At 47.6% G+C, this 15,853-nt stretch overlaps 2 protein-coding genes across 4 annotated transcripts in view; both read left to right on the top strand.

Annotated features, from left to right (window-relative positions):
- The window catches only part of tmeff2a (transmembrane protein with EGF-like and two follistatin-like domains 2a), a 365,596-nt gene that overhangs the window by 237,854 nt on the left and 111,889 nt on the right, over positions 1 to 15,853 (top strand). The window lies entirely within an intron of this gene.
- On the top strand, positions 11,938 to 15,720 carry LOC306935547 (structural maintenance of chromosomes protein 1B-like; the record flags this gene model as incomplete). The annotated part of the gene is made up of 1 exon (XM_079518648.1): positions 11,938 to 15,720. One exon carries the CDS (start codon positions 11,938 to 11,940, stop codon positions 15,718 to 15,720), a length of 3,783 nt encoding a protein of 1,260 aa, XP_079374774.1.

Here is a 15,853-nt window from a genome sequence, read left to right as displayed (position 1 = left end):
TACTGGCCAGGGTTGCCACGTCCGAGACTTTGGGCTTGTAAAGACGTGTAAAGTATTGGTAGTTGTGAGTTGCAGGGTTTTTGGGGGGCTTGCCTCTGAAGTATTATAGTTGCTTCTTTGGGCTTGCTGTCTAATGTTGTTCAAACCAGTGTTTCTCAAATATTTTCAAGCCAAGGAGTCCCCAAATTAGCTTATTTCTCCGCAGACCCCCTCCCCCCCTGCAGACCCCCTCCCCCATCCCAAAACTTAACTTTTTTCAAGATTAAAAAATGGCAGATCTTCTACAAGATCTAGTTTCAAATAGCCTATGAATGAATATAGTTTTAAAGTGATCATGTGGCCTATTAGTGTAGTCGCTTATTTTGGGCTTGTTTTCGTAGACCTGGTGGCTTATTTAATTTCCCTCGCAGAAACCGACACTAATAATACTGTCGCCGCCCTGAGGTGCTCTCTGCGGCACTCAGGAGGAGGAAAAACAGTGCACAGGTCACACCACTTTGATTTAAGCCTTAATGTCCCTGTCTCACTTTAACATAACCCTGTGTGTGTGTGTGTGTGCGTGTGCGTGTGCGCGTGCGCGTGCGTGCGTGCGTGCGTGCGTGCGTGCGCGGGTGCGTGTGTGTGTGCGCATGCTTGGGTTGTGGGGGCTGATTCTCGGCGCGTTCTAGAGGTCCTGACGTCAATGTCCTTGATTGCATCAAGCAAGGGTAATTCAATGAACGTGACACAAACACTTGACACAAACCCCGAGTACAGTGCTGTCACTGTGTCCTCCAGCAAAACATAATGTCCGGCCTCTGCCCGTTTAGTGTCAATGGAACGAAAATGTAATTCTAAACATGCACTCACACGGACACATTCATGAATCCACTGCAAAAGCCTTAAGTGTTGTTTCTTTCTTTTTTTTATAAATGGAACCGACTTAACCCTTATGGAACCAAATGGACCCTTACGGCTACATTTGGTTTAATTTGTATACACTCTTTGGAATTATACTACCCACAAGTGTCCATTGGTTCCATTTGTATACACTATTTCCGGTTAAACCTGCAAGTGTTCATTTTGTTCCATTTGTACCCCGTCATGGAGTCACAAACCCATAAGTTTAAGGGTGTACAAGTGGAACCAAATTGACCCTTTAGACTCAAGGTTTGTAACTCTGAGAGTCTCATAGAGATCAGCTAGCACTCATGCTTTCTCATTGTACCATTGGTCTTGTGACCAAACTCAAAAGCTACAAAATGAATACATTACCAACAAGGATTTCACGGTATGTACGTAAATGAATGCACGTGGATGCCCTCAAAATGCTCTCTCTCTCTCTCTTTCTCTCTCTCTCCCCCCCACACATACACACACACGCACACACACAGCCCCAGAGGGAGATATAACGTGTAAGGTTGGGATGCGTGGAGGAAGTGGGTTTGATCTAGTGGAATCAATGGAGTCTATTCAACAGACCAGAGGTTCCTTCATTCAGCCACATTAGATTCACCTCACAGCCAAGACCTCCTCCCCTGCTCCTTCGCTCCTCTCCTCTCTTCCTGGCACCGTGACCAACAGCCCGCCACGCTCTCAATGCCACAAGCTGTGTCATGCAGTGGTGTGAAAAAAGTACTCCCGTTTTCTGACTTAAGTAAAAAGTATCAATGCTGCGATTTAGAAACACTTGCAAGTAAAAGTCCTGAATTCGAAATGAGTAAAAGTACAAAAGTATTGGCATCGAGATGTCCTTAAAGTACCCAAAGTGAAAGTAGCCTATGCATTATGCAGAATGCCCCATTTCAAGTTTTTAAACATATTTTGAAAATAGCCAGTCTAAAGCTCACTGTGAGCTAAATCTAAAATGTAAACGTTTTTTGGTGTTAAAATAAGTGTTAAATTGCTTCATATTCTGTCGGTACTCAGTAGTAGGCGTCTCCCTGTCCCTCCAGCTCTTGATTAAACAATTGATTTATCCAATCAAGAAGGAGAACTCACACAGGACAACATTGCAAACAAGTGGAATTGGAAGTGAAGAAATGAGCAGACAAAGTTGGACCTGGCACACTACACAAACAAAGCCGATAATTGGGTAGCCTACTTTCTCCTGATTGGCTGAAGATTGGCCACCCAACTGAAAATGCATTTTCTGTTTAGGCTAAAGGTGCGTTCAGACTTGGATGGTTAGAGCGGCGCGATTACATACAAAGTCAATGCAAAGACGAGAAGTTGTGCGAGTGCCGCGAATGGGTGTGGCGCGACCTGGCGCAGCACAAACGGGACAAACCGAGGCGAATATTTAAATTCAAGTCTGAACACACCTTAAGGGTTAGGTTTAACTGTTTAGGCATAGTTTTACTGAGGTTACCTTTAGAAATTCCAGGCAGAGACAGTTATACCGTTCCGCCGGAATACAGTCCGAGGTGACTGGGTTGGGTGCATATCTTTGGTCAGACGTCCTAACACACGCAATAGTCCGACACCGTACCCCAAGTGTTCTGGTATTCGTCTGAACTCGTAAGATGTGTGTCATTGATGGAAACCAAATCAATGACAATCATAAATATCAAAGTGTGTCCCTTATCAGTTCAATAAATAAGGGACACACATCGTCTAATCAGTGTTAATTTCGACGGCTAAAAGTATGACGAAAATGTTCGTCAGCTACCTTTATTCAATTTCGAGGACCCCCTCTAAAACGAGATGATGCATCTCAAGGGGCTATCCTTTAAATACAATTTCAATATTCACTGACGAAAACAAAATAAAAACGAAATAATAAATAAGATATGATGACTAAAACTGAGAATAATTATATTGACAACAAATAAAAACTAGACTAAAAAGCTAGGGATGGAGATTCAGTAGAACTAAAAGAGAAGTCATTTTACCGTATGTTTGGTTGCGCTCAGGCGTTGCACTCTGACACTAGCAGATTTACAAGCTCACGGCACATGCGAGTCAGCTTGTACATCGGCTATTTTCTGCATGCAACCAAGTGTAATATCAGCCATTACGACGTCATCATGGCCTGCCAAAATACATTGTTGTTGTCAAAATCAACTCTAGATTTAGTCGACTAAAGTCGTATGATATTTAGTCGACTGAAACTAAAGATGATGAAAATGTGCCTAAAACTAAATGAAATTAACACTGTGTCTAATGAGGGACGATTCCACATTTGAAGGGATGGTTGGCAACCCTAGTCACGCACAGACCATGACACACTTTAGTGTCAACTTGTCAGACAAAAGAGCTTATTGGAGATGAGCATAATTCTGTTTACTGCACTTTGATGTTAGTGGTGTTGAAGTGACACATTAACAGCCTCTGAATTGTCCTGATGAGATTAGCACTTAATCATTTGACACCCCTAGTAGCTTTGAACCATCACCTTGACAACCGGTAAACAACATTATTTATAATTATCTTTGCACTGAATGGTTTATGGAACACCACATGTCTCTCGGCCTTTTCAATTATTGTTTTTATTAGTCTTTGTGCATATGGTCATATTATCTATCTATCTATCTATCTATCTATCTATCTATCTATCTATCTATCTATCTATCTATCTATCTATCTATCTATCTATCTATCTATCTATCTATCTATCTAATCTCTTTAAGGTATATTGTTAGTATATTCAGTTTTTCGAAGTCTCAAGTCTATCCTCGCAACATATTTCCCGCTACACCAAATGTCATCGCCAAAAATGGCTGATGTACTCACAACGCTGCATTTTGAGCCACACTGTGAGCTTGTAGATTCGCTATTTTTGCCAAATGTTCACCCCAGTGGCTTAAGTTAATTAATAACTCATTGTTATGATGTAGTGACTAGGCAACACAATAGATTTTGCTCCTAACAAAAGTTAGGAGCAAAGTGCTTTGCAATAGCCGGCAAGAGTAAATCAAAGTAATCTCATAGAATTTCCACACAAGCCTTTCCTGTGTAAACTAAGAAACACTCTCTCTCAGCACAGCTACAATAGAGTAACAGATTTTATTCTTTGCAAAGGGAGCTTTGTTCATTGAAAGGCACTGTGCTTTGGGGATGGATGGCTTTGCGTATTGCGGCCTGCCTCTCCCATTGCATCCTGCTTGTGTGGACTCAGAGCAGAGCAGGTGACTCTTGCCAAAGATTGTTTTGTTTTGTTTTCTGATGAATGCGAGATAGAGTGATTTAATGTGGGATGTTAGTGACGTGCACCGATGCGTCACTGTTGGCAGTAGCCAGTGGTGGACAATGTAGGCGACTCAACCGCACTGTATAGTCAAAGTATAGATAATCCTGGTCAAATATTACTCTACTAAGGATGAAGTCAAATTGTCTCCACCAGGCCGAAGGCATGGGGAGAGAGTATGTTTTGCAATCCGTCCGTGTGTGTGCGTCCGTCCGTCCTTCCTTCCTTCCTTCCGTCCGTCTGTTACCAGCTAATCTCCGGCACCGTTGGCCCGATACATGCCAAACTTTGCACACACACTCTCTGGATGCCAACGACGAACCTCTGCCCCAAATATTCCTCAACGGCCTGTTATAGCGCCACCATGAGGCCGATTTAGGCAAAACACATTTCTGTAGATTACTCGTACACATTTTATCCATACATCACACAATTCGGTATACACTATCTCCATAGTCATGTGATCAACACGGATCTGCACCATTTCCCATCTTCCTTCCTGATTGGCTAAGATTCGCTTCCAAAGCTCACATGATTGGTCCGTTTCGAACAAAATGCCACAAATCACAAACACAGTGTGCAATTTCCGTGAAATTATACACGCACATCTCCACTAGGCTGAGGACGACGTGACACAATTTATTTTCCAAACCAGCCTCATGGTGGCGCTATAACAGGGCAATTCCTGTTTTTACCTATAACTGCATCGATCTGTGTACAACTTTGTATGCGCACTCCCTAGAGGCCATGGAAAAACATTTTCCCTGCATCCCTCCACATCTGCCGGTTATAGCGCCACCATGAGGCCGATTTCTGCAAAACACATTGTTTATATTAGTCGCACAGATTTCATCCAAATCTCATGCAAATCGGTATACATGATCTCTGTAGTCATGAGATCAAGACGAGTCTGTTTGATTTCTCAGATTCTACACTGATTGGCTAAGATTGCCTTCCAAATTCTTCAGGAGTGGCCCGTTTTGTACAAAATGCTGCACATGTCCTGCTCATCCAGAATTCTATCCTCAGAGATGCTATGAGTGATCTGGCTCTGCATTTCCTCAACAAAATGAAGAAAATTGTTGCAAAAAACAAACATTTTATATCACTCCTAAACATTTTGCCAAACATCACACACACTCCTATCCTCCTTCTAGTTTGTACTTGAGTTTAAGGGATTGAGGGAGTTTAAGGGATTTATCACCCAAAACGTATTACTTATTTTATATCAATTTCTCACCCCATGAAGTCTTGAAGCGGGCAAACTCCTTCTCTTAAAGTGGACGATCTGGTGGCACTGGGAACTTGGATTTATACTAACAGCTAGAAGCACAGAAATAATTAAGACATGGGCTTATAGAAACATGCTTACTATCTGTTTTAAGTAACATTGCATAACTAACTGTGTTTTGACACAAACTGTGCCGTTTAGGTTCATGAAATAACTGCAAAGTACATGATAGTCAGTACATTATGTCGTCTGTGTGGTAAGCTAGTAGTACCGTTATCAAAATAATGATGTCTGCACTCAGGGCTCTGGTTGATTGCAAAACTACCACCATCGTTATTTTTAACCAATCTGTATGGTACAGTGTGTTATTTAATACATTACAATCATAGACTGTAAAAGAAAATATGGACAAAGGGGGTGACATCACCCATTCATTGGTTTGTATTACAGACCCGTTTTGAAGCCACTTTTTCAGTGAATTCAAATCCACCATTTGGAACTTCTGGTCCCCGAAAAGCAACTAGAAATCATATAGGGCTTAGAACTAGTTAAGTATAGCACTCTCCGAAGCTCATAACAATAAAACAGACAAAGTGGAGGATTGCCTCTTGACTGAATGTGCACGACAGTCACATGCAGCAATGTGTGATTTCCCCCCCCCCCCCCCCCCCGCCCCCCAACCGGTTGCAAAGGATTCACTGCATTAAAAACATTCCTCTTCATAGAGCGACCTTATCTGCCCTTCCAGACAATAGCAGCTTACTGAGTCTGTTGGTGAAAGCTCACGTCAGTCACACGGCAAGGCAAAAATTCATAGGAACAGTAATACATTCATATATGATTTAGCTTGTATATTCGCTATTTCCACCCACAACAAGCTCCTATGAGCCAGACCTTATTGAAAGGAATTACCATTTGAACGACTGATCCAACTTGAGACTGTATCGACAGCCCGGCGGCACGCTCGCTATAACACTCTTAAAACGTGCGGTAAATGCACAAACCGCCTGCCATCAAAGACCTATACGGTGCAATGCATAACAGCCTTTGTATCGCACGGATCACCTTAGAAAGAGTGGGGGGGGGAGCAAAGCAAAGGATAGGATCGGGCGCATCGTAACTTCAGGCGGCATGGCGTAGCCCACTTTATCGACTGGGAGATAATACAGTTGAGTGAGGGATTTAACACCTGACCCCTTCCAGCCAGTCAGTCAGCAACCTTTCAGCGCCCGGCCGCCGCAGGGCCGGCTGATGTCAGCATGCTGCATGGTGGAGCATGAGGCTTTGCTGTGCTTCAAAGAGGCCATGAGAGCCAACACGGGTTTTTGTGACGTAGTACGCACAGTACTCGACTCAACTCAATTTTATTTGTGTAGCACATTTAGCATGACCAGGTCAACCAAAGTGTTGTACCGGTTAAAAGAAAACAAGGAGCAAACAATGCAATATAAACACACATAGAAAACATGAATATAAACAGGCATTAGAAAATATAGAGCAAAACAGTGCAATATAAACAGACATTGGCAGGCAATAAATAAGCACAAACAAACAAGTAGACATTTGCCCCAGTGAGGGAAAAACAGGGCTACCTCAGCTGACACTAAAAGCCAAGGTGAAGAAGTAAGTCTTAAGCAAGGATTTAAAAGTAACTATCGACTGGACAACTTGAACGTGTATGGGTAAATTATTCCAGAGCCTGGGGGCAGCTGCCGCGAAGGCCCGGTCAACCTTAGTTATTATAATGTTTGGTCGCCAGCTCATTCAGCTTTAGCTGGTCGGCCGAGCTCAACGCTCTAGGTGGAGTACAGTGCAGCATATAGGCAGCGGATTGGCGGCGCACATGGCCGCCGTTCTAGCAATAGAAAAAGTAGCTGTGCCTGTCGGTCACTGGCCTACTTGGAGCGATCAATGCAAGTTGGGAACAATGAACAAATCAGGAATGCACACCCCACCCCACTATACCTGTTATATCCTTGTCATAGGACCCGTTTTAACTGTGTCTCTTTTGTTCCCATAATTATTATGGAGCTCTGTACTGTACTGTACTGTACTGTACTGTACTGTACTGTACTGTACTGTACTGTACTGTACTGTACTGTACTGTACTGTACTGCACCCTACCCTACCCTACCCTACCCTACCCTACCCCACCGCACCGCACCGCACCGCACCGCACCGCACCGTACCGTACCGTACCGTACCGTACCGTACCGTACTGCACTGTAGGCTCTCGGAAAGACCAGCTATTACAAAGTCCATTAAACTGTGTTGGGTCCGTCAGGGTTAAAGTGACACTCAGGATGTTGCGAGAGAGAGAGGCACGCACGCACACACACACACACACACACACACACACACACACACACACACACACACACACACACGGTCCCAGTGTCGGAGTCAGCAGATCGTCGGGGACCTCCCGACGATGCAGACCCCATTCCATATATTTGCATGAATTTATCATGGTTTATTTATGCAGGGTTGTGAGGTCTGCCCTGGACCGTACAGTCTAATGGTGGCTCCGTTTCCTTCATACATGAACATACAGTCTAATGGTGGCTCCGTTTCCTTCATACATGAACATACAGTCTAATGGTGGCTCCGTTTCCTTCATACATGAACATACAGTCTAATGGTGGCTCCGTTTCCTTCATACATGAACATACATACAGTCTAATGGTGGCTCCGTTTCCTTCATACATGAACATACAGTCTAATGGTGGCTCCGTTTCCTTCATACATGAACATACAGTCTAATGGAGGCTCTGTTTCCTTCATACTGTACATGAACATACAGTCTAATGGTGGCTCCGTTTCCTTCATACATGAACATACAGTCTAATGGTGGCTCCGTTTCCTTCATACATGAACATACAGTCTAATGGTGGCTCCGTCTCCTTCATACATGACCATACAGTCTAATGGTGGCTCCGTTTCCTTCATACATGAACATACAGTCTAATGGTGGCTCCGTTTCCTTCATACATGAACATACAGTCTAATGGTGGCTCCGTTTCCTTCATACATGAACATACAGTCTAATGGTGGCTCCGTTTCCTTCATACATGAACATACAGTCTAATGGTGGCTCCGTTTCCTTCATACATGAACATACAGTCTAATGGTGGCTCCGTCTCCTTCATACATGAACATACAGTCTAATGGTGGCTCCGTTTCCTTCATACATGAACATACAGTCTAATGGTGGCTCCGTTTCCTTCATACATGAACATACAGTCTAATGGGGGCTCTGTTTCCTTCATACATGAACATACAGTCTAATGGTGGCTCCGTTTCCTTCATACATGAACATACAGTCTAATGGTGGCTCCGTTTCCTTCATACATGAACATACAGTCTAATGGTGGCTCCGTTTCCTTCATACATGAACATACAGTCTAATGGTGGCTCCGTTTCCTTCATACATGAACATACAGTCTAATGGTGGCTCCGTCTCCTTCATACATGAACATACAGTCTAATGGTGGCTCCGTCTCCTTCATACATGAACATACAGTCTAATGGTGGCTCCGTTTCCTTCATACATGAACATACAGTCTAATGGTGGCTCCGTTTCCTTCATACATGAACATACAGCATGAACGATGTCAGGGTGAATGTCACACAATGATGATGACTATTCATCTGCGGTTAACCGCTTAAAGGTATATTCAGTGATTTCACTTAATTCAAATATCACTTATTTTTTCTTATTTTTTGGATAATCCTCCCTACTATAAAGTGTGCTGATCATATAAGGAGTTCCTCCCTGTCCCCAGTGAGCCCCTGGGGTCAAAAAACCCTAGTTTCGGTTTGGGCTTTGGGTGGCAAAGCCTTCATCCAATCAGGATGAGAGGGGCCTTCCTCCAATCATGATCGAGTGGGGCGGGCCTTGGTGCACGTCCTGTTGGTCTGTTGTACTTCCCCCACTGTAGAGTGTGCATGTGCACATCTTGTTACCGGGGCGGACCAGGTTTTTTTCCAAATCACTGAATGCTCCTTTAAGCCCTATTTCAAACATAGCTAAAAATAGCAGATCTTCAAGGTGTTTTATTTTATTGTATTTTGAGTACCCAATTGTTTTCACCCCCTTTTTTTCCTCATTCTCCCAATTTATAGTAATTGTGCCAGTGGTTTCAAGGACCTCCAATATTGAGAGTGAAATGGAGGTCTTTAGTAGACTAAATGTACAGTGGATTTAGTCGACTAAAATATTTTTCCACTTGGTCGTGTGCTGAAAATAGCCGATTTACAAGCTTGAGGATCTGATAGTTCTACTGGATCTCTTTCCACTAGTCCCTCGCTAACATTTTAGTCTAGTTTTAGTCATCATAGCTTAGTTTCTTTTTAGTTTTTATTTCATTTTCGTCAGTGAAAAAGGGTAGTCGAACAACATTTTTCGTTGTACAAAATGTATTCTGGGTGGATTTCAAGACTTCATTTCTATCTCATTACCAACATAAAGCTATACAATATGGTTATCGCAAAAAGGAATATTCTGACCCATTGGAAAGGACTGGACCGGACTCCTGTTATAATGGAGGCTTAATTTGTATTTCAGACTTTTATATTTTATACATGAATGTTGAGTACTGGTGTTGTTGTTTTGTCCTGTATCTGTTCTGTAATTGTTGTCATGTATCTGTTGTCTGTCCTGTCTCATGTGCAAACTTCAATAAAAATACTTGAATATAAAATAATGGAGGCTTAATGGAGCTGGATTTAAAAATCCCATAGCTGGTGGGGACGAAGGCTCCCCATACTAAGCGGAGCAATGCTAAAAGGTAAATGGACGGTCGCCGCTTTCCTATATGGAGTATACGGTTGTCTACGAACATATGCGTAGATAGCATCAGTAGGTACCGATCTATGGTACCGATAGCCTAGCTACGTTTATAAATGTAGATAGCAGCGAAAAAGTTAAAACTGAAAATGTATAAATAAAATTGTAAAAAAAAAGAAGAAAAAATAAATCGACCTTGGGTGGAAAGACTCAAGAGGATGTGTGAGAGAAGAGTACTTGGCCAAAGTCGAATCTAAAGAATGGGGCTGTATCTCTGTGAATCCAGGCCTTTTGTTCCTGGGAAGGTCGTGTCTCGGGAGCTTAACCCCAGACAAAATTCAAATCCTCTATTAAATGGCCTCTTTAGACTCTTTTCTGCTGCGTCTGTTTTCAACAAAGTCGCCTTAGTTCAAAATGCCTAAAACATCGATAGAGAAGTAGAGAACGGAAGTCTGACCTCGCTGCCGCTATAGAGGCCGCTAGGCGGCGAGTTAATTATGTCATATAAGAGCTGTTCCAAAACCAAAAGTAAGCAAATCAGCCCCGCAATTTTACTCATTTTGAAGCATCAATAGGTGAAAAGAGTTAAACAAAGAAATCACACTTGTGTGAAGTGAGGGGCGCCTGGTAATGTTTGTTTAAAGTAAACTAACATTAGACTTTCTAAACAAACATTAGAAAGTCCATAGACTTGGCTGTCATATGACGTAATTTCAAAAGCCAGATGTTGGAGGGGCCAGCGCCCCTCACAAATCACACTTGTGTGAAGTGAGGGGCACCCACTGTGGCTTCACTGCTTAAGGAAAACATAAAGTCCATAGACTTGGCTGCCACATGACGTCACGAGTGGGGTCGCGACGTGACACATTTTGAGTTCATAGATCTGCTGCTTTTGCAATTTTTGAATTTCAATCCGGAAAGGTATAACATTTCTGAACATAATGAGGTTTCCACCCGACAGAGATGAAATGCACCACTTACCGTTTGACCATTGTGCATGTTTGAATACATGGTCTTTGCATGTCACCACAGCACTGCTTTCATATCCCTCTCCACTGCAGATGGTCTATATATGAACCAAGCAAAAATCAAATCATCAGGCAGATTTTCTTTTTCTTTTTTGTGTGGAAACGTGGTTATATACAGAGATAGTAACTGCAAGTTAACCGCTAAATAAAATCCATTCTTCACTCCTTTCGTGTTTTCAGTAAATGTAATGTATTCATGGTTGTAGGGGCCAGATAGGCTAATGGGAGGTTTTCATCTCCATGCAGGCCTTTGCATACATGTGTTAATCCGCTTTGCCTCCTTTCCATTCAAGCCTCCAGAACTCCCATTCTTCCGTCCTTCCTAGAGTCACAAGCTGGATTTGTTCTTCGTATGACACTGCGATGCGTTGTGAGCTCATAGACGTCCGTGTTGTACTTGCGAATAGGGAAAGAGACTCGGCACGCATGAAGGTCTCACGTATGAAGGCCTCTTCTGTGGAGTTGGTTTCTTTTTGCATCCCCATCTTTGTTAAGATGGTGGATGATGCAAGTCCCTACACATTGATGACATCATTAAACAATGCAGAACCGATTTACAAGTTAACAGCACGTCGACGCGTCAGCTAATATATCAGTTCGTTTAGGCGAGCGACGCCCTCACATGCGGTCATCCATAGATCTGTTGGACAGTGCTCATTAACCCCGTTATCTCACAAAACAAAGAACTTAAATTAAATCTTCCCAGCTAAATTCCTCCACAATGGGCTTCCTGAGACAACTAGAGGTGGAGAACTTCAAGTCGTGGCGAGGGAAGCAAGTCATCGGACCATTCATGAGGTTCAACTGCATCATCGGCACCAACGGCTCGGGCAAGTCCAACGTGATGGACGCGCTGAGCTTCGTCATGGGCGAGCGTGCCGCCTCACTGCGGGTCAAACACGTCAGGGACCTGATCCATGGCGCCCACGTGGGACGGCCCATCGCCAACACGGCCCGGGTCACCATGCGGTATCGCCACGGCGATGGTGATGACGGGCAGGAGCTGGTCTTCTGCCGGAGCATCTCGGGCGACGGCACCACGTACCACGTCAACGGGGCGCCGGTGACGCCGGCCCGCTACAAGGAGGACCTGGAGAAGATCGGCATCGTCACCAAGACCAGGAACTGCCTGGTGTTCCAGGGAGCCGTGGAGTCGGTGGCCATGATGAGCCCCAAGGACAGGACCAAGGTGTTCGAGAGGATCAGCCAGTCGGGCGAGCTGCAGGAGAGCTACGACAGGACCAATAAGGCCATGCTGGAGGCAAAGGACCAAACCCAGGTCCATCTGAACAGGAAGAAGGCCGCAATTGCCACCAAGAAACAGCTGTCCCACGACAGGGAGCAGGCCCAGAAGTACCAGGCTCTGCAGGACGAGCTGAAGCGCAGCAGCCTGCAGCTGGTCCTCTACGAGCTCTACCGCAATGAGCGGGAGGAGGAGAGCCTCGGCGCGGCGCTGGCGGAGAGGCGGCAGGCCGTCAGCGACCAGAGGCTCAACCTGGACAACTGGGAGCAACGGCTCAGCAACGTCAGGAAGGAGCGTGAGCGACATGACGGCGAGCTGCAGCTCGTCGACAGGGAGATCCGCTCGGAGACGCACGCGCAGTCGCTGCGCACCTCCCGCTACACCGAGGCCCATGTCAACGCAAATCACCACCTGGGGAAGGCCGAGGAGGCGCGCCAGGCCCTGCGGGAGGCACACACGCAGAGGAGCAAGAAGCAGCAGGAGCTGAAGCAAGGGAGGAAGGAGGCGGGGGAGCTGGAGCGTTCCTGGAGGAGCCACGAGGAGCAGCTCCAGAGACATCGAGGCCAGGAGGAGCAAGACATCGAGCTGGAGGAGGGCCAGCTGGAGCGGTACAAGCAGCTGAGGGAGGCGTCCCGGAGGCAGGGGGCGGCGCTCGCTCAGCAGGCCCACAAGCTGCAGTGGGACTTGAAGTCTGACCAGGAGAAGATCGCCTTCGACCGGCGCAGGAAGGAGGAACTGGAGGTCAGCGTCCAGGCCAGTCAGGGCCGGCTGGAGGACCTGACCCGGCGCTCGCAGAGGCTGGAGGAGTCCAACCGGAAACTGGCTGCCACCTTGGACGAGTTCCGCGGCGACGAGGAGAGATTCGGCCAGGATCTGCAGCGCGACCGACAGAGGAACGAGGAGCTGAGCGAGGAGATGGGACGGGTCCTGGTCGAGCTGAGGAACGCCGGCGCCGAGAGCCAGGAGAGCCGGCGGCAGCAGCGGCGCAAGGAGGTGCTGGAGAGCCTCCGCCGGCTGTACCCCGACGCCGTGCTGGGCCGTCTGGCGGAGCTCTGCATTCCCATCCACAAGAAGTACCAGCTGGCCGTCGCCAGGGTGTTCGGAAGCTACATGAACGCCATCGTGGTGAGCACAGAGAGAACGGCCCGGGACTGCATCTGCTTCATCAAGACGGAGAGAGGAGAGCCCGAAACCTTCCTGCCCGTCGACTACCTGGAGGTCTCTCCCGTCAACCAGCGTCTGAGGGACATCCCGGGAGCCAAGATGGCGTTGGACGTGGTGCAGTGTCTCCCCGGTCCAATGCCCTCCCAGCTGAAGAGGGCGCTGCAGTTCGTCTGCGGCAATGCGGTGGTGTGCGAGACCATCGAGGAAGCCCGCAGTGTGGCGTTTGACGGCCCTCAGCGCATCAAGACGGTGTCACTGGACGGAACCATGTTCTCCCCGTCGGGACTGATCAGCGGGGGCTCCAGCAACCTGCGCAGCAAGGCCAGGCGCTGGGACGAGAAGGAGCTGGACCAGTTGAAGGAGCGCAAGGAGGAGCTGACGACCGAGCTGCGCAAACTCACCAAGATGACGAGGAAGGAGGCAGAACTCAAACAGCATCAGTTTCAGGCCCGGGTCGCTCAGACCCGACTGGAATGCCATGTCGCTGAACTGGGAAACCTCTGCAAGACCGACATCCCCGAATGCCAAGCGGAGACGTCCCGCCTGGAGGCCCTGCTGGGCGGCCTTCAGGTGGACGTCCAGAGGAAGCAGGAGAACATGGAGGTGAAGGAGGCAGCACTGAACATTACTAGGCACAAGATGAACCAGCTGGAGGACGCCGTGTTCGTCGACTTCTGTGCCGAGATTGGCGTGGAAAACATCCGGCAGTACGAGCAGGAGCACCACAAGGAGCGGGAGGAGCTGGAGCAGAAACGGCTGGAGTTGGACGGGCAGATCTCACGTTTGAACGCGCAGCTGGAGTACATCCAACAGCAGCTGGAGAAGCAGGAGAGGAGGCAGGCGATCCTGGAGGAGACGATCGCCAAGGAGGAGCGAGCGACGGAGGATCGGAGGGCGGAGGAGGAGAAGCTACTGGAGGCGGTGCAAGAGAGTCGGAACAAACTGCAGGAGCTCGACAGCCACCAGCAGACCAAGAGAGCCCAGGCGTCCGACGCCAAGAACAAGCTGGACAAGATCGCCAAGAACGTCCGAGAGATGAGCAGAGAGCTGGTGAGGCTGCAGAAGCTGCAGATGTCCACCGAGGAGTGCGTGGAGCAGAGGCGTGCGGTCAGACACAACCTGCTGCTGGACTGTAAGATCCAGGGCGTGGAGCTTCCTCTGACCTCCGGGAGCCTGGACGAGATCTCTGACTTCCAGCTTGACGAGGAATCGTCGGGGAGCTCTGAGATCTACACGCGAGAGGCGCGTCTCGCGGTCGACTTCAACGGCCTGCCGGCCATGCTCACCGCGGCGGAGGGAGAGGAGGAGGTGGAGGCCCAGCTGAAGAACCTGAGAGAGGCCAAGTACTCTGCGGAGTCGCTCCTCAGGAGAACCGCTAGCCCAAACCTCAGATCGCTGACCGACGCCAGCCAAATCAAGGAAGAGTTCAGGGAGGCCCAGGAGGCGTTGGACGAAAGCACCTCGGAGGCCCGGGCCAGCGCTGCCGAGTTCGACCGCATCAAGTCCCAGCGCTGTGAGCTGTTCAACAAGTGCTTCGAGCATGTGGCCGTGATCATCGACAAGATATACAAGAGGCTGTGCAAGAACGACGGCGCCCAGGCCATCCTGGGCGCCGACAACGCGGCGGAGCCATACCTGGATGGCGTCAGCTACAGCTGCGTGGCTCCGGGGAAGCGCTTCATGCCCATGGACAGCCTGTCGGGAGGGGAGAAGACCATGGCCTCGCTGGCACTGCTCTTTGCCCTGCACAGCTTCCGTCCTGCGCCCTTCTTTATCCTGGACGAGGTGGACGCCTCGCTGGACAACACCAACATCCGCAAGGTGACGGACTTCGTCTGCGAGGAGTCCCGGGACACGCAGATCATCGTCATCTCCCTCAAGGAGGAGTTCTACAGCCGTTCCGACGCACTGCTGGGGATCTACTCAGACTACGACGAGTGCATGGTCAGCCGCATGCTGACCGTGGACCTGACACCGTATCCTCTGGACGATGAGGATGACCGCGATGAAGATGAGGACGACCTCACGGACACAGAGCGGGACCTGGCAGTGCTGGATGTGTTGGAGCCCTCCAACCAGTGTGTGTCAACCTCGTAATCTACATAAAAATATCACACTCGTGTGCAGTGAGGGGCACCTTTTTTGTTTAGAGCACTTTAAACAAAACATTTGTCTGCCACTAGGTGGCATACTAGGTGGCATTCAAATGTGGGTACTTTCATTTCCCGTT

This window comes from Electrona antarctica (genome assembly GCF_951216825.1).
Source record: "Electrona antarctica genome assembly, chromosome: 13".
NCBI lineage: Eukaryota > Metazoa > Chordata > Actinopteri > Myctophiformes > Myctophidae > Electrona > Electrona antarctica.
Note: the sequence above shows the minus strand (reverse complement) of the source record. Positions and strands in the feature narration are given on the sequence as shown.